We start from the raw sequence: 24620 nt of genomic DNA, 5'->3' as shown, positions 1-24620 counted from the left end.
TACTGAAAAGCATAGCGGCTTGATTATTTTTTCCTCTTGTGAGTTGTTGCGTCGTTTAAAAGCCTTGAGCTTCTTTCTAAGATGTCATTTCTTCTCCCAGAATAGAAAGCAGTTTGTTTGTGGACTGCCCTTCTAATTAGAAAAACAAGCCACAGATGTTCTTGAAAGAGCATTAAATTCCGTAACTAAGCCTCTACTCACTGAAAACATACCTCACTTGCAAAGGCATCAGGAGAACTGTGCCACAGCTCAGCTGTTTACAAGCAGCCCTCCATTCACTCCCATCTCTGGGACCAGATGTGACAACAATACCACAGGCTGCTTGCTGTTGGCTGTTTGCCTTTTGTGCTTATGCTCCCAGGGTCCTGCCTTGTCACTTCTGAAGCTCAAATTTGTGCAAGACTGGCTCCACGCCAGGACCACAGTAAGTACTTCTCACAGCACTGAGAAGTGCCTTATCTCATAGCTAAGCAAATCCCTTTTTTTTTTTTTTTTTTAATTGTGGAGCAACTTGCTATTAATATGCGTCAAGTTTTAACAAGACAGATGCCAATTAATCTTGGATTCTGAGATGCCCAGTCAGTTCAAAGTGCGCTGAAGTAATCTCAAAGAAATAATGGCAGTGGCAAATTCAGGCCTTAAAAGAACATATGTTTAACACAGATGGTATGTATTCAAACATTTCATTTGTACAGTTGAATCCACTTTTAGAGTCTACAAATATAGCCACCTTTTAGATACACTGCAAGAAAGTCAGAATTCCAGATTTCCATTTGCACATCAAAACAGTTATATTATAGCCAGGCGTCATGCATATGATGAAATTGTTTTGATTAAAAACAAAACCAGATTGTTATAATGGGATCCCATTTTATCTGTGAAATTAATCTGTCTTAATACTCAGGAAGAGCATCTGTTTTTAATGGAACAAAAATATCTCAGCCAGTGTAGCAAGTAACACTCTAAATTTTCCAGACTTTCCACAGAAGGGATTCCTTGCTAAAGGTGACTTAGGCTTCCCATGTTTCCACGTTGAAGACTGTGATTCAGACATTTCCTATGAGAGAATATTTCTATTAGTTTTGTGTTGACAAATTAAAATGTTAAAAAGAAAGGAAAAAATAAAAAGCCCTATACAAAGAAATTTTATTTTAAAGTTACAGAGTTAAAGGGTTCAAGAAACAAGGCATAGCAAACTAGAAATTGAAAGATTATATTCTCTGCTTACTTTGTAATACCTTTCACAAAATCATTTTACATAATTGTGCATTAGGTCCTTGATAAACTATTCCCCGTTAGAGCATCACTACACACTTGAAGTGTATTTGTAACCTTGACCACGATCCCTGCTGTCTTCATAAAAAAGGCTACATCACTGTGAGCATAACTGGCTACTGCATCACTGTGAGCATAACTGGCTACTGAGTGTGACAGACATTGTAATGGGATGCAAAATTTAAAAGTCTGTTCAGAAAATTCACAGTAAGGTCTGTTGCCAAGACCTTTATGCTTTCCTGTAAAGAAACCTTCTAATATGGTTCCTATACACCATACAAGCGAGGTTAGGTCCCTCAAGTGGGAAGTGGGAATACTCCATCCAGACTCTGCTTCTGCAAAAACTATCAGGCCTAGCATTATTCTTAGGTGTTGTTCTGTTGGAATCAACCAGATTATGACAATTGTCCTGTTGTGCACAGGTGGTTGCAGGATTTAAGGCTGGTGATAAGGGCAGGAAAAATGAGAAGTTTTGAGGATGAAAGCAATTTCAAGACACACCTTAAATTAAAATTGCTTTAAGCCACCAAATCTTTTTTACATAATTTTATTTTAAACAAAACTTCCAATTGGTTTTCAAATAGACTGAATATCTTTCAAACCAGCTGCATTTCCTTCTCCAGGCACTTGCAAATATTTTAAACTTTTATGAATGTGGAGCTATTTCGAAACATTTTAAAGTGCTTGAGATATTTTATTCTTGAAAATGGGAGTTAAGCAGTGTGTTCAAACAGGCAGTTCAAAGACATGTTGAAACACTTTGTAGCAAACAAAAGGCTCACAATGAAATAAAATGCAAGTGAGTATAAAAACACAAACCATTTAAAAACAAAATAAATGGAGCCAATGTTTTATCATCACTATTAGACAATTGGAAGGAACTTAAATGAGTGCTTCCTTTTACTACAATTGTCCATGACTTGACTAACCTCCTCTGACATTGGTTTTACCAGCCCTTTTCTCCTTTCTCTTCTTCTATCCCCAGGTCTTTGTCTCTGGAGTGAAATGTAAGTTATGCCACAAAGGTACACTTATCCTGGAACTTATTTTCACCAGTCTCCTGACAAGCAAAATAGGAAAATGATCCTGGAATAAAAGTGTTCATACCAGTATGAGATCATTCAGATAAAGTTCCACCAGAATTCCAGAGACAATTTGTTTTTCTTCTCTTGATCAGACCTATATTTTGTCAATTCTTCTTCTGGAGCTAGTACCCTACTGTGGGTTTTGCTTCACGTGGTTTTAGGCATTTAGAAGTCAGATAGTAAAGTGCAAGTTACTCAAACCTACCTCCCTTTATAGCTTATTAAAAAAAAAAAAAAAAAAAAAACAAAAAACCAAAAAACCAAAAAACACCCACAGAGTATGTCAGACAGAACCAGCAATTATCCTGTAGGATCAGCTCAAGTACCATCTTCAGATCACCTGGCTCACCTTCACTAGGAGCCTGTTTATAGGTATACCTGTGAGGAATGTGATACTCTCTAACTTGGAACTAGCACCTATATGGGAAATATACTAGATTTAAATCACCTAAATTTAGAAGTCCCAAGAGACCATCCTAGAGGCTCATTCTAAAACAGTCTCAAGACTCTTTTCAGCTAAAGCTCAATTCAGCTACTTCATATGTACCCTTGGACAAAAGTGTCCAGCATCCTTTTCGGATGCGTGCAGTTACCTGAGACTGGCAGATATAACACAGACCTATTTGTCCTGCTTGTGTCAGGAAAGGCAGCTGTAGACCAGATGGCACAGCCTAGGACATCTCTATTGGCATTAGGTGTCTGTATTTAGATGCTGAATCATGCCCCAAGCAACATGTCTGCTGTATTTCTCTCTGAACCCCATTGACTAAACCTCTGTTGACAGTAGTGGGAGCTTAGACTAGTGGCCCATGGGTGACACCTACATAACAACAATTTGGGCATCTTAGAATCAAATTGACTCCCACCTTCCACTTTTGGGTGAAATTCTGTCTGTCCCTCAATTTGTTCTCAAGTGCATCTTGACTATATGCCTGTGGATCTAACTACTTTCCCTGATGTCTCTGCGTATTTCCTACCTTGACCATGACATGCTGCTGTTTAGTGTGTTTTTCTTACCCTTCCTTTTTGTCATATCTCAGAAAATCTTTGTCCTTCCAATTTCTGTGGTGTGGTTCAAATAAGTCCTTCAAGAATAAACAAAATCTGCATAGGTGTGTAATGGTATCAGGGCATGGTCTCAGTCTCACTGACTAGGCTGGGGTCAAGGCCCACAGATGTAGAAATTGTGGTGAGGTCTGGCCTCTAGGCAGATATTTTGCTGTTGATACAAAGGTATGGCTTTCACTACAGAATCATGCCATTCAAAATCAGGGCAAGTGTTAAACTTTTCTGAACTAAGCTGTCTGAAGTAAATCACAATGGGAGGAATTTGGGGATGAATATGTTGTTGACCACTGTCTTGTATGTGTCTTTGCTTAGAATTTTTCACGTAACAGCTGCTACATCTTAGTTTCAAACCCTGTTGCTTCACCCCAAAATCAGCAGACCAAGTTTTGCTGTTGTCTTGCCTTCTGGCTTCTTCTCAGCGCTAGACTGCACTTCCCTCACTATTCTGTCTCACCTGATAAAAAAGTATTCTTTCTTACTTTTGTTCATTACATGGTTTTGCAACTCTGAGCTCCTTTCCACTATATATATATATACATTAAAAACTACTAATTCATCTACCTCGTTGAAGTAGAAAGACACATTGTCAGTAAGGTCTAGAAAGTCATTACTTCCTCTGTTCTTTCACCAGATTTTTTTCCCTTTTTCTTTTTTAAATAATGGAAAAAGTTCCATGCTTCATACCTAATCTTACAAGTGCATATGCACAAGAAAAAAATGAATCACATCACAGCTCTCATTTGAAATCAGAGATAATTGATGTGTTTGCAAGATTACAGTTTTCAACTTCTTATAGAAGTACTAAATCACTTAGATTGGAAAAGACCCATAAAATCATCCTTTAATAGGTTCCCCCTGTTGCTAGTCTTCAGAGTTCTATGTTCATTTTGAAAGTAGTTCAGCACCTGCAAGGTTTATCTTACAAAACTGTCATCAGTGAAAACCTTTAGCTGAGCAATAGCAGGTTAAAATGAAAACAAATTGAAACACAATACTGGTTATTTCTAATCAGTCCTGATGTGAAGGTATGAATTTTATTTCCTTTCCTAGCATTTGGTGGCACTTTCACCTCGTGACTTTGTGACTTACATAGTTAGCAGAAAACAATGGCAGCTTCACTTGTGAAGTTATTGTAAATGTTATTCATAGCAAGCTAATTTGTTGTTGTTCCGCTAAATAGAGACTCTTGCTTCTCAAGGGCATTTATTCATTGTGATTGTGATCTCTTGCATTCATGTTTTATGTTTGGTTAATCTAGTGAATGCTGCAACCTGATGCGTCCTCCTTGAGAGAGTGGTGTGATCATAACTCAGCTCTGAAGGGTTACAGTCTATAAAATCTCAGAAAAGAAAAATAGATGGTATTTACTGTGGGTAAAATCACTGATGTTATAGTACTGAAGTTTGGTTCAGTACCAAACATGTCATGAAGGAAAGAATTCTGGCAAAAAGATTAAAAAACCCAAACCAAACAACCTCTCACTGATAATTCCATGTGTGTGAATATACCAATGCAAACAGAAAGGCAAAGAGGGCTTGTTAAGATCTTATAACTATCCTGGGAGTTTTTCTGTGACTTGAAACTGGCTGCAAAACTATTAAGCAAAGTTAGTTCCTTAGCAGTCTCAAGACCCATGAGAAGAAAATCTATAATCTCTATTCAAACAAAAGGCTGCTGCTTATTGATTTAATCAGTCACATCACTGCATATAACTAACTTACAGTGGACCTATGTGACATGATTGTGTACTGTAGAAGCAAGAAGTGAAGCAGAGGAGTGAAACCAGGATAAAGGACTGAGTGAGAAAGACAAGCATGAGGAGCAGGGAGCTACACCCAAAACTTAAGCTTCAGTCAGATGATGGGAGCCTCATCCAGCCCTCCCTTATTTCAGTGGGTTTTTTACTTTTGCTTTGAGAAGGGAATTTTTGGTTCACTTCAACAGAAGTCACACAGTGGCACTTCTGCTATTGCGGGTGGCGCTGTACACTCTCTCGCACAGAGAAACTGAGGCTGTCTGCATGGTGATGTGAACCAGTAAGACAGGCACGACTGTCCTACACTCATTAAAAACATAAAGCAACGGACTCCTGAGTAGCTAAGCACACTGATTTTGGTTCAAGCTGCAATAGTGAAGAATAGCAGGTATTCATTTAACCTTAACTGGTTCCGAGCCCCAGGATTTGGCATTAAAGAAATCATAAATATTTATGTCCTGTGACAGACATTTCAGGAGTGTCCAGGCTGCACGTAGAAGGGATGTAACTAACTCAGGATAGCTGCTCAAGTCAGAAATAACCTGCTTACTCCTCACTCCTCCATCAGAGCCAAGGGCTTAACAAAGGCTATTTGACTGCGCGCCTGGGCTCCAGCCGACAGCAGCACATTACCCCAGCCTGCCTGTGACTTAACTGGCTTCAGCTGGCCCGCAGGAAAGTACCTTGAAAAAAATCACTCCCAGTGCTTTCTTTTCCCAGCTAAGGGTAACAGAAGTGACAATGACTACATGATGTCAATGAGATATTTATAACCAGCCTATTAACTAATCTAAAGAGCAGCCTCATTTATGTGGTTCTTGCACACTTCCAGCCTGTTTCCCGGGCTGCGACTAAAGACTGCCGTTCAAGCAGAATGGGTTTGGTGTGAGGAGTAAACTCAGGGTTAATCCAAGCCTAAGCACCCCCCACTTCTCCAGCTTGCCTTCAACCCACACTGTGAATATGAAGCAATTTGAGGCTTGCTACATGGTTATAGTTATGTTCAAACATCAGTGTGGGAGTATCAACTAATCCTTGTTTTTAAATCAGCTCTTTCTACACATAGCTAGTTTCACTGTGAGATGGAGATCTGGTTTTCATGCTACAACCATTCCAATATCACTCAAAGAATCCAGAGGGGACAGTCCAGAACTTATCTGTATCATTTTACTGTGGGTTTGTACTGGGCCTGACCATCCTGTTTCTTCTAATCAACATTTTATTACCTGGGACCATTTTCTACCAAGCTGGATTTGTTTCGTTAAATACATAAATTTTTCATAAAATTCACTCATGATCCTTTCCAGCTGGCTGGATTCACAAGGGTTCAAAGTAATTCAAGTCAGGTGGCTCTGCTTTGTAGGTTCTCTCTTTTTCAGGGTGAAGATGGACACTACTAAGGGCTTTTGATACCTTGGTGGGAAAGGGATGGCTCAGGTGTGTGGCAGAAACACCCTGGGCTATCAGAGAGCAGCATTTCTCCATACAGGAAAAACGACTACCATCTCTCAATGTTTTTTCTAGAAAGTTGATGAGGGAAGAAGTTCTGGGTTTTTCAATCTGAACCCCAGTTCTGTAAGCAAAAGAAAATCAGTCTGAGGGAGGAATGACAAATTGTGCAGCATCACTGTTCAAACCAAGGGGATGCTAGAAGGGTGAGATGAACCTTGAAGGTCTTCATGGAATATTTTTATTTTTTCAGGGCGCTATATTCTCCATTCCTGGGTGTGTTTGAATTACTTTTGACATGGTCCTGGCCCTACTAGAAACCAGAGCTTTGCCAGCTTACAAGGAAGGTATCTTGGTAATTACAGGTCCAGAAACGCTGTGGCAACAGCATTGTGATCAAAAGCAGTGAGTCTATGGATCCCACTGGCTAAGACATCAGATATTGCTTCTGAGCCTGAACCCCACTTCTGTGATGCTGTCCAGATTCAAGGGTCTTTGAAGTATACAGGCTTTTGTATCCCATTCATAATGTATTCAATGAGAAGCATATAAAAAATGACAGGGTAGATGTTAAAAAAATCAGAAGTGAGCACAGAAGGACATACTGAAGGTACAGCAGGAGAAATCACATGTACAAATAGCATGCTGAGGTTGGAAGGGATCTCTGGAGTTCACCTTGTCTATGTTTTATCTGCATTATAAGAAAAAATTTAGGACCTTTTACAGAAAGAGCCTCACTTTTTTAGGTGGTGGCAACAAATAAATGACACGCTTTTCATGGGAGTCTGAAAAGGTGCTAGTGGTTACATTTGGGAGAAGAGTTAGTTAAGATAACTGCAGAGACTCTAAAATATCCTTAGAACATGACAAAAGAGAGTTGCCATGTTACAGCTCATTTTGCTGGACAAGCAAATATCCACTGCAGATTTGGAATATTTATGCTTGCCTGTTTATCAGTGATCATGATTGGGTTAAATGTATTTGACCACAGTACTGCTACTAATCAGCATTATATTTTATCAAGCTTTAAATGTTTAAACTAATTGCCAACATTATAGACTGGAATGTGTATATAGAGCAAGAAATGCTTTAAAAAAGCACATGAGGAAATGCTTAAGAACCAGTTCTTGGATGCTAAATAAAGCACTGTGTTTGAGAAACCATAAGAAATGTAATGGATTAAAAAGAAAAAGATGCAGAGAGATAATTAAATCCTCAAAACAAAGATTTAGAATCTGAAAAGAAGAAATAATTTGAAAGTCAGTTTGTTATAGGTTTTAACTTTAAAAAGGAAGGAGAGAAGCAAAACCTGAAGGAATCAGTCACCAGTCTTTAGTGAATGACCAGGAAATGTCACCAGCCACAGTGAACGACCACTGTAATTCAAAATTATAACAGAGCTCTTTTAAAAAGAGAACAAATTGGAAAAAAACTACCTTCTCCAAGTCTCAGGTCCATCACAGGATATTGGTGATGAACTGTAAGCAGTAACAGGAAAAAAGGTAGAACTCTTAATATTGAGGAGGAAAAGCATTGTAATATTCTATTGACAAATTTGCTGTTGTCAGTAAAAAAAATGAGCAAAAGTGTCTAATGTATTCAAATGCTTTTGAGTCAGTAAAGTGTAGGTTGATTTATGTCAGTGGTCAAGGCACATGGGGTCTAGGTGATTGTCCCCAGCCAGGATTTATCACCAGTGCAATATTTAGATGGGAATAGCGTCACAACAGAAATATTACCCTTTATGCTCCTACATCTAATATTGCTGATTAGAATAATGGAATCAGAAAGTAGTTTGTGTTCGAAGGGACCACAGGAGGTGCCTCATGCACCACAGCAGGGCAGGCAGTGAGGTCAGACCAGGTTGCTCAGGGCTATGCCCAGCCGGGTTTCATAATCCCCATAGGATGCCCAGCCTCCCTGTGCAGGGCCTGCCTGTCCTCACGGAAAAGGTTCCAGTGCCCAGCCTGAGGCCCTCTCATTGCAGTCCCCACGGGCTCTGGGGGGTGTGTGAGGTGCCCCCAGAGCTGCCTCTGCCCAGGCTGGACCAGCCCCAGCCTCTGCTCACAGGGCCAGGCTCCAGCCCTGAGCACTGCAGGGGTGAACTCGCCCTGGCTATCGGCGTCTTTCTGCCCTGGGGGCACCAAACTGCTGCTGCCCAGATGTCTCTGACAACGAGTGCTGGGCACAGGGGTCCTGCCCTGAGCTCCCCGTTGTGTTCCTGCTGTTGCTGCCCCAGATGCTGCTACCTGTCTTTGCTACCAGCTCCTGCCCAGCTCACTGCCCCAGAGCTCTCCCCCGCCTGTATGATTCTAAGAGATTCTTCTTTCCCAGATCTTTGCATTTGGTTTCTTGAAATTCATAAGTTTCCTGTTGGCTCATCCCTCCAGCCTGTCTAGAAGCCTCTGAAAGACAGCACTTACATGGACAGTAGTGGCTGGCCACCAGCAACTTGTATTACCTGCAAACCTCGTGAGAGTGTGCTCTATGACCTCTTCCAAGTAACTGAGGCAGGACAGATCCTAGGATGGAATAGACTCTATGGTAGCTACCCTGTAGCATGTTCCAGGCAGAAAAACGATCCCCTGACCCTGAGACTCTGAGCCTGACTATCCAACTGGTTCGTTACTGCTCTAATTGTCCACCCATCCAGGCTGCAACACTACAGGAGACAATGTCAAATGTTCATTCGTTCACATGGATATGTTTTTGATACCACTTCAGAAATTCACTCAGGTCATGGGGTCATGTCAGTGTTTAGTCACAGCTGAGTTTAAGGTAATCCCAAGCACTTCCCTTCTCTGACACATAACCTGGCTTCTGAACAGAAGGCTTCTGGTTCACAGTTTTGATCTTAAGATTTTTAATCTGCACCAGAACTTCATACTTCCATAGGCCATGGCCTCAGGTATCTGTGGGTCACAAAGATGATTAGGTCACAATTTAGGACTGTTGGTGGAACTTCATGGTACACTGGTAGTATTCCTATGACATACTCAGCAAAGGCATGCTGTTACCAGAGTAGTTTTATCCCATTTTGCCGAGGATGTGCCTTTCCTCACACATCTTTTTCTCTGTAGAGCATTACTGATTTGGAACCATTTTGTCCAGAATTAAGTGACTTGAGCACAATTCCCAGTCTTTTCACCTAATACGCCTATCAATCCTTCAAAGAACACTCATTATAAAACAAAGGACTCTACTAATGACACAAAGACTTGATATTATTAAGATGGAATGGAACAGAAAGCAATGTAAAGGGAAAAGATGACGGGTGTTTACCTCCTTAAAGGTATTTTCCTTGTGGAGTATATGAGTATTAGTTGAGTTGAGTGCTTTGTTATCTACTGATTGTTAATACAGTACCTTTCAGGCAATGTTTTATTATTTTACTTTTTCCATCAGTGACCCTGCCTTCTGTTCTCTTCTTCTGCACTCTATGAGCATTCCTCTGGGTAATGAACATTATTGGACTAGATTTATAGTGACAGTGACCTACAAGTCATGCTGATGGAAAATTCATTACAGTTTGGGATTAGTTGCTAATCTTTGGGATTATTAAAACTATAGCACTTGGACATTCTTGGTTTTGTTTTAATTGCCAGAGTTATGAACAAAGGTCACAGCAAGTCTAGCATCTGCTGTATGTGTATAATTTCTTATGAGCATTGACAGACAAATAAATACAAGCTATTTTCAAAGTGACCTTCTCCTTCCATCCGTATTAGAATGTTCCGGCAAAATTTATAATTGACTGAAGTCTTTTTATAGCAGCAATGAACATAATGACCAGAGACAGAGTTTCCAGGCTGCCACGTCTCTCCTCAGTGTCCTGTCATGGCTGTGGCTCCAGTTGGGCTACACCCGAGCAGGGTAGTGCCTGTGCTCTGGCAGAGTGCAGAGACTCAGCAGCCTCCCTCCACTGTGGGGATTTGACTTCACAGCAGATAGCATTTCTAGCTGGAATAACGATGTTATGGAAGTATCCTGTAAACCCCAGTTGGCCATATATCCTAATGTTCACAGAATGAAGAGGAGATTAAGCCATCAGCAGTAGCTAATGAACAATTTATTTCTAAATTCTAGAAAAATCCTGCTTGTTGTCTCCATCATACATTACTAAATGATTTCAATTTTTAATACAGTTTGCCGTTCTTGCTTCAGCCTATGGTAAGAAGAAACTAGATTCATGATGAAGATTGAACCTATGTGGTGAGCTTCCTGGCAACTGCACCAATTGAAACAACTTCTTGCTACTTCACTATAATGCAAAACTCTTTGAGTTCTGAGGGCGATGAAATATATTCCTTCCAGTCCCTGGAAGACTGCACAGTGTAATAGGAACCTCAGCCGTCTGCCACAAAGAAAGAAAACATAGGACAGGGAGTAGATTGCAATTTATCCTCTTTTTTTTTGTTTCTTACTCAATGTGTCTTCACATTCCTCTGAAAATATCTAAGGACTACAATACCATGTAAGAGGATACCAACGTGGAATAAAAGGAATTTTTTTTTTTTTATTTTAAAAGATCACTCTTTGGCAATATGCCAATCTGAGACATAAAAGAGTGTAGTCAGTTGTAAAATCATTAGCAATCACAGTGGCACAGTTTGAATGACAAATGTCACTGCATTCCCAATGTACTCCAAGTGGCCTACACATAGACACATATCTAATAACGTGTCAGATTAGGCACTTCACCAGCATTCAATTACCTAGGCACAGAGCAAGAAAGTGGAGCAGAAAAAGTGCATTTAATATTAGCTATGATTGATTTGGGGTAGGTGCTGCAGCACAAAATACTCTGTAAATGTAGTATTATCATATGGTCTCTTAAGATGCTTTAACAGACTGTTCGGAGAGGTTGTGGATTCTTCTCTGGAGACACTCAAAATGTGCCTGGACACAATGCTGGACAACCTGCTCTCAGTGAGTCTGCTTTAGCACGAGCGTTGGATTGGGTGATCTCCTGAGGTCCCTTCCAACCCCAACCATTCTGTGAGAAGTTCAGAAGTAATGGTTTTATACAGCTGTAAAGTACTGGCAGTAATTAGGAGGAGCTGTGGACACTAAGACAGCAGTGCCTGTGGACATGGCCTCAGAGCAGGCACACCGTGTGAAGAATTTGGGCTCCAGCTTTACTCCCAGCCCATGGTTCTAGGGCATCTTTGCTTCGACTCCTCTACCTGCGAGAAATGGGGATCATCAATCAGATTGCAAAAGCCTGGAGCAAATGGCATTAGGTAAGGTTGAAAGGCTGACATTTGATGACATTTCTGCATTTGTAATGCATTTTGATGTGGCCACTGAGAAAGGACGAGAGCAACAGGTAAGGAAGCAAGCCAGGTGCTTTCTCATAACACCCCAGATGGCAGCATGTGTCATGTCAATGATGTCAAGAGAACATTCTTCCAGGCAACTTCTGCTTCATGATCTTTAATTGAAGTCCAGTTTCTTTACAATGGAAGAAAATTACTTTTGTTACTGGGTAAAAGTAATTATTTAGAGAATGTAACCCAAAAAGCTATCTTGAATGCATGCATTTGTCATACTTCAAAAAACTTCTGGCAATTCTTGACCATAAAGTAGTAAGTAACAAGCCAGAAGAAGATCTAAAAATCAGAAAGATTAAAAGTAGTTCTTAGAAAGCAAATTGCTTCCCCACATATGAAAAAAAAATTTCGGTTAGAGGCTTTTTGCAGATAACCCCCTGGAGATAAAGTAAGAAGCTCTTCAATTGCACCAGGAAAGTTAATGTTAAAAGACGTATTCCAAGCTAGGCTGTATTTTTTAAAGTAAAGGCTTTTATTGTTTGTTCACACTATTTAAATCTTTTTCAAGCAGATTAAAAGGACACAAAATTAATTCAACCAGGAGTTTGTTTGCCCTTAAAAAAGGGACAGACTTTGTCAAAATATAGCAGAGGATGATGCGAGTTGAGAGCCTTACTCAGCAGCACAATTCCTGCCTTTCTGAAAAAAGCAAGATATTTTCACATCTTTTTTGTGAAGCATTCTACTTCCTCTTGTGTTTCCACCCAGCTGTACATTTTACCTTGTCGAAAGTGAATTTCTTTTGTGGCAGAAAATTATCTCAGACCTATTTTTCCCAGAAGTTCTAAGCAGGACCAGAGGAGTAGGTGTCCCTAATACTGACACACAGAGGTTACACCACTCTGAAACGAAACAGAGTGGACACTACGTGTTGTGGTGGCATTTATCTCTGAATAGCCTGTAGAGGTAGAGTACAGGGAGAGACAGATGTTTGGGCTAACACATGGGACACACTGAAGAGAACTAGTCTTTGCCGGGATTTTTAACTGTTATACTGATAAGAGACAGAAAACAAAGGTCAGAATAAATGGTGGCTGAAAAGGATCAGGTCTCTTCAGTTTGCTTTCATTTCATCAGGAAAACACACTGTTTGTTCAATCAACCACAGCTTTCAACAATGGACTGGCTAGAGATGAGTCACTAAAATGAATAATCCTTTTTAATCTCTATGAAAAACATCCTGTTAGCATTGCCATATTCTAGGAATTGTTACAACAGGAGCAGAAAAAGGATTAAGTGCTTAAACCTGTCCCATCAGTACAAGTTTATTGGAGTAGAATCTCTCTGTTGGTAATGACTCTTTACTTCTTACAAAAACAAGAGACTATTTCTATTCTGTGTTTCTTTTCTTCTGTAACAAACCTTTTATGACCCACCAATAATATGGCTATTTAAAAGAATTAAAATCTAGATCAAGTCACAGCACATGCTGAGGATGACATAAAAGCAAGGATCACAAGTTCACCTAGATCATACCAGGGCCTGATCTCAATGCCTTTCAATGAGACTATTACACTTCTGCCTAAATAGTACAAAGATTATGAATCCTGTAGACTCACTGCTGTTCTTTCTGTGCTTTGCAGCACAGTGCTGTGCCTCTTTCAAAAGGTGAGTGATTCTAGGAAGTTATTAAAATATGTAGCATGTTCTGGGAAGCATAAGCCTGGGGCCTGTGCTTTCAATACCAAATGGAAAAAGGCTGTGAGGTTTGTTTAATGAAAAAACTGTCCAGCTACCTGACAGGAACTATTAGTCTCATGAGCTATGAAAATTGCTACAGGAGGCAGATGATTATTTTGTTTTCCCCACAATACTTAAAATGGCAAGTGCTTGCTAAAATATTTAGTGTTCATAGAAACTGATGACAAGCCTTTACTGGTCTCCTTTCCAGAAGTGAGAGTTCAAGAAGATTGCCTCCTTTCACTGCCTCTGTCACATTCAAGTATCTGGAAGATATTGAAGGTGATACTCTACAGAGCCCATGGAGACATCCTCAAGTAGTCTGAAAAAAATTGACAAGGCTTTATCATCAACAGGTGGCCCAAGCAGTGCTTGTTTGATTGCCTCTTTTAAAATACACCACAAGGTGCTCAAGTCTCACCATCTCTTCTCCCATGGACTAATACTGACTTGAGCAGAAGCAGAGTAGGGTAACACCAGCTGTATTTGCAGGGTAGTGCAGGTGTTGTGTTTTTAAATCAAGGACCTTGGTCATACCCTAGCCACAGAGAAAATTTATCCCACAATGTATCATCAGTCCTAAAGCACTGACTGCCCACACCATGAACAGCCGGGAGCTCATAACCAGATTGTCTGTCCGTTATTTTTTGGTTTGGTTTTGGGTTTTTTTTTTTGTGGGTTTTGTTGTTGTTGTTGTGTTTGTTTGTTTGTTGTTGTTGTTTGTTGTTTTTGGGTTTTTGTTTGTTTGTTTGGGGGTTTTGGGGGGATTTTTTTTGTGCAGGGCTTCTCCCCAAAAGCAAACAGGTCGGAGAGGGAACAGTCTGCACCTGTACCTCCCTTCAAGGTGAAGCTGAGCCAGAGATCACATTTGCACCTAGAACTCTCCAGCTCTTGGCACATCTTCCACCTTCAATGAATAATTAAAAACAACTGAGCAAGACTTATTACAGATCAGGTTCACCCTTGTGTCAGATGAACTTCAATAATGTTTGTGACAAGTAGTATAGATTATTGGTTAAAGAGTTTTTAGAGGTAAAATATATATAAAATAACTGTTGATTTAATGTGTTATGCATTGTATTTATTATTTTAATATATATATTTAAATATATAATCTATAATAAGAATCTCACCAGAACATAGAAGGGCAGTACCTGATAATGAGAAACTACAGATATGTACAAGAGCTGTGCATTTCACTTCAGTAAGTGATAACACAGCTTGGGGTGATGTCCTGGTTCAGGCCCAGATGGAAATTAAGCCCCATTAAGCTGCTCACGCCACACCAATGCCCACCTGCCCCGCCCCCCAATCTTAGTACTTTAGACCCATTTTAGTACTCCACTCTTGCCAGCCCAGTCAATCCCACTATTAAGGAATGCAAATTTGTCAGGCCTTAATGCTTAATATTTTTTGTTCCCACATTCTTACTGAAAAAATAGCTCCAAATCTCCCTTTTGTGATGTTTACAAAGGACTTCCCTGGCTGATTTTTTTAAGGTCAATTTACATGCAGTTTACAAAGTCTTTTCTCTATTAAATAGCAAGAGTTTCTAATGCCCTCCTTGAAACTGTGTGAAGGAGTTTTAGGCTTCTCATCTTGGAAAAAGGACAGCTAGGCTGGATCAAAGAGGACATTTGTAGAAGTCCCTATGTCAGAATACCTGGTTATGCAGAATAACCTCTCCTAGTGATTGGTTCTCCTTTTATACTGACTCTTCCCGGATCCCAAAGAAAAAGAAAGTAAGGGATAAGCCAAAGTTCCTGAAAAAATACCTTGCCTCATTTCACTTATCATTAGTTTGTTTTGGAGGCTCTGCTTTGAATACCATGTTACTGATTTTTTCCTCCTCCAGGAAAGTGGCTGAGAAGACAGAAAGCGACTCCCATCTGAGCGACCTGAGGCACCTTTCCTCGGGTTATTTGACATCTTATGTACAATACCCACATATCTGATCCGGCTGTCATTTTAAAATCACTACAACACTTGAGAGTCTATGTAAAGTTGTAAACATTAAAAGTCTAGCAAGTGCAATGGAATAATCAAAAACTAAACAAGCTTTCATCACCATTCAGGAGTGCCAGACACTTAGGGGGACCATGACCCAGCAGGGATAGACTTGGTCCAGGAGTTTAGAATTGACTTCCGTCTAACTAACAGCAAGTCGTCTCACTTTCACAGGAGCAATGGCATTTATTTGTAATTGTAAACAACTTAGAAATGCATGAAACAAAAATCTTATATATCCATTTATTCAAAGTAAAGGTTGAAGACAGTAAGTACTAAGTTCCTATAGGTTCATTGTATACCAATGTACATAAACATAAATTTTGTTTGAGTTTGTCACATTCATATGTTTTTATCTAACATATTTTTGTTCAGGAAGCAGAAAAAAAAACAGTTGTCACGAGTCTATGCAACTATATAAAATTAGATTCATAAGAACCCATAGGAATGATAAGAATGTCCTTTGCTGAACCTTGGTGCTGAAGACTTGGCCACATGTGAAAGGAGGTAGATGATCTTACACATTCCCTCCCCACTGCCGCCACATGACGAGTTAATATTTGATTAGACAGTGCTGTATCTATGACACCTGTTCACCAGGGAGACTAGGACAACAACTGATGTAATCTACCTTATTATATACTTAATGATAGAGGAGAAGCGCTGCTTTTTCAGCTTCCCACGTCTGCTTTTCATTTCCTCTCCTACACATTCCTGAGGGGTCATGTTCAATGCCTTGTGAGAGCAAACAAACAATTTTTTTTTCCACTCTCTCTCTGTGATTCTCTGCAATTTGCTTGATAGAGGAGAAAAACTTTAAAAATTTCCTCTCTATTGTGTGCTTCAGGAAGAAAACTACTTCTTGGAAGTAGTTATTAATATACCTGTGTTGGCAAGGTTTCTCTGATTACAACAGGAAAGTACAGAAAATACCCAAAAAATGACCCAAAAAATGCTTTGGTACCAAGGCTACAGGGAAGAGCCATAGTTTTTATAGTGGTGGTTCACACACTTGGCTGTTGCTTTCACATCCTCCTCACAAATGTCATCTCAAGACAATCTTACCCTTTGACAATCTTGCCCTTTGACAAGTAGGACCTACTCAATTTTTTTGGTCAATTCTCAAAAAAAAAACAAAAAACAAAAAAAACCCCAAAAAAAACCCAAACAAACAAAAAAACCAACCAACCAACCAACCAAACAAACAAACAAACAAACAAAAAAAAAAAACCCAAAAAAAACCACCACAAAAACAAGTGGCTATTTAATGCCACTTTCCAGGAGCTCCAAGGCACCTCATCTGAGCAGATTCCCAACTATTGTCCTAGGTGTTTGTACCTGTGATTCCCAGGTTGCAGTGACTTCCTATAGGAAATGTGCTTCTGGTTTGCACCACTAGTAATCCCAGTAATATTTGCAAACTGAATACAAGTTTTTATTTCAAATTTATACTGTTGTGTTCAGAAGACTCTTATTTTCAATTCAGCTTTCACAACTTCTGTAGCTTTCCCGCTAAGAAATCCCGATCTCTTCGGAGAATCCCTCAAATTCTCACATGACTATAGGTGATTATAGTATTTCAGATATTGTCTTTCTTGCTGTGATTGGCTGTTGCAATAACACGAATATATAATCCAGGGAATAATTTCTCATATTTCTATTTCCAATTTTTCCCTTCCTAAAGAGGTCATCATTTTGCCCTGAAGTAAGATTTGTCTTTGAAGAGAGGGGAAGGAGAAATATAGTGGAAGTTTCTTTGTGGGTTTTTTGTTTGGTTGGTTGGTTGGTTTTGTTTGTTTGTTGGGTTGTGTTGTTTTTTGTTTTTGTTTTTTTTTAACACCAGAACTTCTTTTCTCCATGCTTTGTTTTGTGGTTTTTGTTTTGTTTTGTTTTGTTTTTTATCGGGAAAAGAAAGGCTGAGAATTATTCAGGTATGTTTCATTGCCCTGGCCTAGGTCCTTTCCTCAGTTCAGGGACAATGCCAGAAGGCCTGCATAGTATTTGAACAGAGACAGTTGACAGTTCCCAACTGATCAAAGGTAGCAAAAAATAATCTGTGAAAAAGTTGTAGTCCATCAACGCAGAAATGAGAGCAAATGGCAATTTTGTTTGCAGATGTTGAGCTACCAGGAACCTTCATTCACTTCTGTCTGATACTTACCTTCTTACCAGTCTGAGTTCCCAAACACATGCAACACATCCTGGCCAGGGAAGTAGGAGGTGGTTCTCAACACAGCTATAAAGCAATGAATACGGAGACTGCCCTGGGAGTCAGTGTTTCTGTGGGGATTCCCAGATGCATTACTGAAACTGGTACACAGAAGCAATCCTTGACATGGGATTCATGTGACTGCATTTCAGGTCCCTTTGACTTTGTTGACACTTCGATCACATCTCTCAGACAGGTTAACGTCCAAAATCAGGCTGGAAAAAATGCCGCTATAATTATTTAGAGGAAATGGGAAGATGAGAACATCTTCCACTGCCAGCTACTATGCCCACAAAGATAACAAAAGCTTTGGCCGAAGGTAACACTGGGCATGTTCTCGAACCCTTCACTTTGAACCTCTTCCAGGAACCAATGGTTAGAAATAAGCAGTCTGGTGTAAGACTGAGAGGAACATTCCAGCAAAAAACACACCATGGTTACACTGGTCTAAAAGCTGTGTACTAAGCGTAACAAAAAGGTTTGATCAGTGTTCTTTAGAATGTTTTACAAGGACTTTCTCCCCTACCGAAGCCAATTTTACACATTTATTTACTACAGTGTAAATCGTACTTCATGGGGTTGAGATGACAAATGAATCCTGCCACAATTCTGCATGAAATCTAACATGTTTTCTTAGGTGAGACAGGAGTTGACAGAGCATCAAATGATCATGTTCCATCTATAACTTTCACTCTGTCAAGTCTTCAGTCCTCTGCACACCAATTATAACAAATATAGCTGACTGCATATAGCCAGAGGGAAAAAAAAGGGCAGTTCTCAAACATATGTAAAAGATTCAGACATTTTAAAATATTTTCAATGTTTACACTCTGTTCTCTGGTTTCAAGATAATAAAAAGCTGGAAAGGAATGTACCTTTAAAAATCAACACTGAAAAGTAAGTAAGAATATTGAGCTCTGAGTATCATCCTCTTACAGTGGGAGCTGAAGAGACAAGGTGGTGTCAGTAAGCCTGACTGGGTAAAATATCTTACAACAGAAGAATTCCTGTGTTCATGAGAAGTAGTAGTGATTTATCTTCCCACAGATATTAACACCTCAAGCAACACAACAAGCTTACTGTCTGCCAGAGAGAAATAGCCAAAACCCACACCCTCCCCTCTGCATTTTTTTGAAGGGTTTTCCTCCAACATTCTGAAGAAAGAGAATGGTTTAAAGACTATACTTCCAGGAAATTTTTTGAAGTTGCTTTGTTAGTACATCTTTCACAAAGAACATTCACTTCTTGTTTAGCTATTAGTGCTAAAAGTAAGTTTGTGCATTATTTTTTGTTTGTATTTATGTTGTAGAGACATAATAAATATTACAAATTCTCAATTATCAACTTCATACTGTATTTACACTAATGGGTGGGTGGAATTATTTCCTTCTTGCTACCATCTTACCTCTGAAACTGACAGGCTGTACATTTCCACGTAGCCACTGGATACGTTTCTTAAAAATGATTAATTAAATCCCAGACCATCCATCACTGGTTTCAGCATTTGTCTAAGCTCAAAATATGCATCTAAATATCCACCCTGGTCTCTCATGTTCTCACCATTATCTAATTCAGAATGTGAAGTCCATAAAAAAAGAAAATTTCTATATGAAGAGGTGGAAACGCAGTGGGCAGCACACTGCTGCCACAACATGACCAGCAGAGATAGAGAAGCTCCACTGCAAGCTCTGAAAAAAATGCTGACATTTCTCCTTCCAGAAGTCCCAGTGCAGGCATGGCCATCCACCTTTACAGAGTAAGGGATGGAAATACAAGTAGGTACTGGGACAGCTGCCATTTCAACTAGTCAGTGGTCTTCCTTTGTGCCAGGTGCTGTATTTTCTATTTAGTTGGTGCTCTGAGATCCACAAGTCTGGCTCTGTGTTTATGTTTCATCTTATGCAGTTAGTGTAGATTATTACAGATCTGTAAAACATGGAAGATAGAAAAGGAATTCCTAAAAGTCATGCAGCCTTACAAGTTAAGTCTTGAAAATACACTTTTCTGGGAGCCTAGTATGGGGATATTGTTCTCAGGAGTCCTGTTACATAGAAAAACATGTATTTCATCAGGGAAGTTACCACTATGAAATGGATAGGAAATATACTTATGAAATGAATGTACATTTATCAGAAAAGACACACAGGCTAAGACATCATTTGCTTCAAAATACATATTGATCATTTAATTATATTTTTATTTTGCAGTACGTATAGGTTTTTTTAAATTGAAAATTGGTCCACTCCTATTTCAAAAGGAAAATTGCTGGTGACTAGAACATGTCAAAATAGAGATGGAGACATGGGAAAATAGTATCATGTTCAATAGGGTCATGTTAGTAGATTAAAGACCAAGGTATTTGTCAGTGTGAAGTCTGTCCCAGTGTTACCACAAAGAGAGCAAGGGCACCACCTGCTGTTTTAGAAATGTATTTATTTAGAACATGACAAGAGACTCTTCAAGTACTGCACTCAAAAATTTTCTCCTGAAATTGAAGCTTCTGCCAGATGATTTGAATAGCTGATGAGTTAGAAGTTGCCTGTTCACACAATGAACTGTATTGCAGCCAAACACTGGCCATAAATGCCTGAATAAGGGGTACTTAAGAGGTTTTTGAAAGCAAGGCAGTGTTTCACATGGGCTCTTCCTCACCCAGGGCATCAAAATCTAGCATTCACACATTTTCAGGAGATCTGACTGATATTCAATAAGCACCAAAATGTTTAGTGACTGATTTAAGAAGAAATAGCATCTTTAGCATGAGAATGGTTTAGGTCATTATACGAACTGGAGGTTATGGAATAAATAATTACTATTAGATAAGGAAGACATCAAACTACAGTTCAAGCAGTTTTCAAAAATTTTCAAAGGACCTTGTTTCCAAATGCTTCCAATTAAGACAAGGGTTCATACACACCCAGCTGATTTAAACATACATGAACGACTTAGAACTGTCTGGCAGTTCTAAGACAATTTGACCATAGCAAATTAAACCCCTAGCTGACCAGGAGATAAACGGTAGAGTGTGAACAGCAGTTTGGATGCTCTGAGTCAGTGAAGACTGAATTTTTGCATAATTTTTCCTAGATGCCACAAGGAATCACCTTATAGTCTTCTCCTCTTCTTCTGGATATCAAGTGTCCCTTGAGAAAACCCCGCATGAGGCTGCTCAGGCATTATCAGACTGTTTTATTTTATAGACTAGCAAGGAACTTTTGTGAGGACTGGTCTTTTATAAATGAAATTATCAAGTATCAGAACCTCCATGAGAGTTAAGAATCACTGCTAAATGAAATAGCCAATTTCTATGCAGGAGCCTTCAGCCATTTGGTCAGAGAATGTCTTTAATGATTCTAAGTGAAAGCCAAGTTCAAAACAGCAGCAGCAGCCACACTGTCTTCACAAATTTTGAAAAACAACATGAAATTTTAGCAAATTACGTGCTTTTGCCAAGGAAGATGATAGCATGGCCCATTTCCTCTTCAACCAGAGCCAAGATTCACCTTGCCCACTTACAAGCAAATATGAAATATTTTAATTGTTATCCTGTATAATTCAGTTCTGCTTGTGCATGAAAAATTCAAAGGAGAACTGAAAAATGTGCATAATTTCATCAACTCCCATTAACTGAGATGATGTTAGCAGATTTTTGTAATGTGTTCGTATCAAATACATTTCAGTGATAAGTTTCTCATGTTCTATCAGTTTCAGTTCTTACAAGATAACAACAGAGGTGTCAGTACAGTGCCCTGTTTCCCCCTTTAGAAGATGCTTTGTACATCTGCAAGATGTGCAAAACAAAAAGCATCTAGGATTGCATCAAGCTTGTGCATTTATTGGTGGCTTATTAATTCATTGTTGTAAATGAATGCTAATAACAAATTAGTAAAAACTTCTTCTTTTCTTCTTTTTTTTTTACACAAATAGTTTTATTACAAACTTGAATTTTTTAGAAATACACATGTAAGAAATTACACAAAGGCCTTGGCATTTGCAAAAATCTTTTGGTATTTGCATGGTAATAGTCCATAAAACATTTTTGGGCACAGACGTGCTCTAACAATGATATCATTGCATAGAAATCCTTTAGAAATATTTCTGAGGCCACTCTGAAGAATTTTTTTGGCACAATATTAACAAAATTAAGGCCTTATACTTTTCAAAATCAAGTCATTCAGTGTGTGAGTAGTGTTTAAAACCCTGAAAAATATTAAATACAGAATAAAGACTATAAGCTCAAAGCAGGATTTACTATTATAAACACAAATAACTATTAACCTGGGTTCAGTCTCTGCAACTTCAGCATTGAAATGACTATGCAAAATGAACATTTCACATCATATTTTGGCATTTAACACCTAATTCATGACAATGAAAAGAGAAAAAAAATTAAGTTTCTTTTTGAAATGATAAACTCAGAGCTTGATTTGCCTAATGGTTGATATCTATATAAATTACTAAAATATTTATATATAGTTTATTTTTCTTGACCATTGCTGCATCATTCTTTATTCCACAGGAAAGTTTGTTCTACTGCACAAAGAAGCTGCATAGTACCAACATAGCAGAAACACTTACTTGCCTATTTGTGAAGCCAATTTGGCAATCTCTTCCAGATGTAGACCCATTAATACTGACAGCATTAAAGGCTACAAACAGAAGCAAAGGTTTGCAGGATGGCACTCTATGTTGTGAAAAGATGGTTACATGATGCTTAACCACAGTCTGTAATCCCAAACCTCTTTTTTACATTAGTATTTCTTTGTACAAGAACAATAAGTACATACCCAAGAGTCTGGGATTTTAAGACACCTAGATAACGGTAACAAACTTATCTGGGGAAGAAAAATGAATCTAAATATATAATACAAGAATGAAAAAGGGGGGTCAAACAGTATAAGGCAGAACTGCATACCTCCTAGCACCTTTGCATTTTTTTTTCTGGATAAATGCTGACTTTTTATTCTATCAGTGCATTGCATTTATATAAAAAATACATATACTTTGATCAAAAGTGCCATTTGGCATGTCAACATTTGAAGCTTATCTTCGTTGTCTCTTTTCTTCTTTAGCAAGGACAGGGCCAGTAAAGCAGTGTGTGTTAGTTATGCAAGTTCCTAAAAGGCACTTTACTGTTTTCATATTGGACAACAATGAGGTACATATGATACATGTCTAGGCTTCATTGCTGTTAAACGAATAGCACCATATTGTGTGAAATTAGTTGAAATTCAAAAGTCATTATGTTCTTCTCATACAGACTTGACAACGGCTAACATTTGAGCGTAGATCCCCGGCTTTCAAAGTTGAGGGAGTCGGCTTCCTATTGAAAAGAAAGAAATGAAAAGACCCATTAACAATTTTCAGGTTTATAACTGACAACACCAACTTTGAATGCAAGTCTCCCTTCCAGCCTCTGCTGAATCAAGGTGTTCGTAAGTTCTCCAGTGTGTTAGCACTTCCAAGTTTGGTCACAAACCATTGTAAGATTAGTTTTAAACATCACACACTTAGAGTTACTGAAGAATTCAGTTCTTCCATGAGGCATAAATAGCATTTCCTTAACCTAGAACACCATCTGTTAAAGCAGTAGTTTGAAAACAATCTAGAATTTGGGCAATAAAATAAAATTGGGCAAAGAAGCTGAAATTTGACTGTTTATGAGTTTCTGCTAACTCTTGTGACTTTAAAGACAAATGAGAAGCTGGCAAAGGAAATTATGTGATGTCATACAGAAACACAAACAAAAGCCTTTACTCTCTAACCTGTCATAAGGAATTACTCCTAACAACTAGAAATAAATAATTTTCAGACAAAAGTGTGCTTTTATTGCTTTTCATTAAAAAAGATTATGGGTTTACAGGAAATTTAGGAGTATTTGTGATATATGATGGCAGAGCAGGTCCCCTGATCTGGGATTATTTTATTAATCTGAGGCATAGTTTGTAGCCAGAAAAGGGTATGAAGTTGAGAGGTCTCCGGGTAGAATGGAAACAACTGTAGTGCTCACTCTAAATTTTCTTCTGACCAGCTTTCCTCTTTCCTAGGGATCCAGGTCTTACCCCAGTGCTGGGGTGGTTTTGGCAGTAGTTTTCCTGGTTGATGAGATTATTACAGCCCCAGTGATACTCAGTCCCAGTGTTCAATTTTTCTACCTACTCCACTGACAACTATTTGATAAACAGTGAAAACTGACTAAACAACCTGCTTCCTTCTGAGACAGACAAGACAGCATTCAGAGATCTAGAAGATGTGAAGAGATGAAGGATAACAGGAGCAGCAGTCAGGACTGCGGTGGAAGAGGGTGATTACCTGCACTCCAGAGGAATGTCTGCTGACCAGTTAAGCTATGCAGACATGGGAACTGATCTACATGCTAACATATTAATAACATTCATATAGAGCAGATTAGCCTGTGTTGAAAAATACTTATGTGCAGGAGACCAGAACAAAGCCTATTACCACCAGCTGCATTTTACTCAAACATACTTCCTCTAACGTTAGGGAAAGGTAAATAATTGTTCAACTGACTTAGTTTAACATCTGAACAAATTGTAGGTGGTTATATTATATGTTAACATCTATTACAGGAAATTTTATATTCAAATCTAATTGCAATCAGTATGTCAGCCTATCCCAATTACCACTTGGTGAATACAATCAAAAACAATAGTGTTAGATTATTCTGAAAAGCAAAATACATGGTAAAAGTGACACATTCCAAACACTAAATGATGATATATTCATTAATTCCCCTA

At 38.8% G+C, this 24620-nt stretch overlaps 1 protein-coding gene across 1 annotated transcript in view; it reads right to left on the bottom strand.

Moving 5' to 3' along the window:
- Positions 1-20278: 20278 nt before the first annotated feature.
- Positions 20279-24620, bottom strand: part of COL4A1 (collagen type IV alpha 1 chain) — a 122035-nt gene continuing 117693 nt past the window's right edge. The window contains exon 52 of the mRNA XM_066176772.1: positions 20279-23185. Coding sequence (XP_066032869.1) covers positions 23104-23185 — 82 coding nt within the window. The 3' untranslated portion in view covers positions 20279-23103. The remainder of the gene's footprint in view (positions 23186-24620) is intronic.

This window comes from Chamaea fasciata, unplaced genomic scaffold (genome assembly GCF_029207755.1).
Source record: "Chamaea fasciata isolate MVZ Bird 193981 ecotype frontalis unplaced genomic scaffold, bChaFas1.0.hap1 SCAF_2, whole genome shotgun sequence".
Classification (NCBI taxonomy): Eukaryota; Metazoa; Chordata; class Aves; order Passeriformes; family Sylviidae; genus Chamaea; species Chamaea fasciata.
This window is presented reverse-complemented; position numbering and strand designations above follow the sequence as displayed.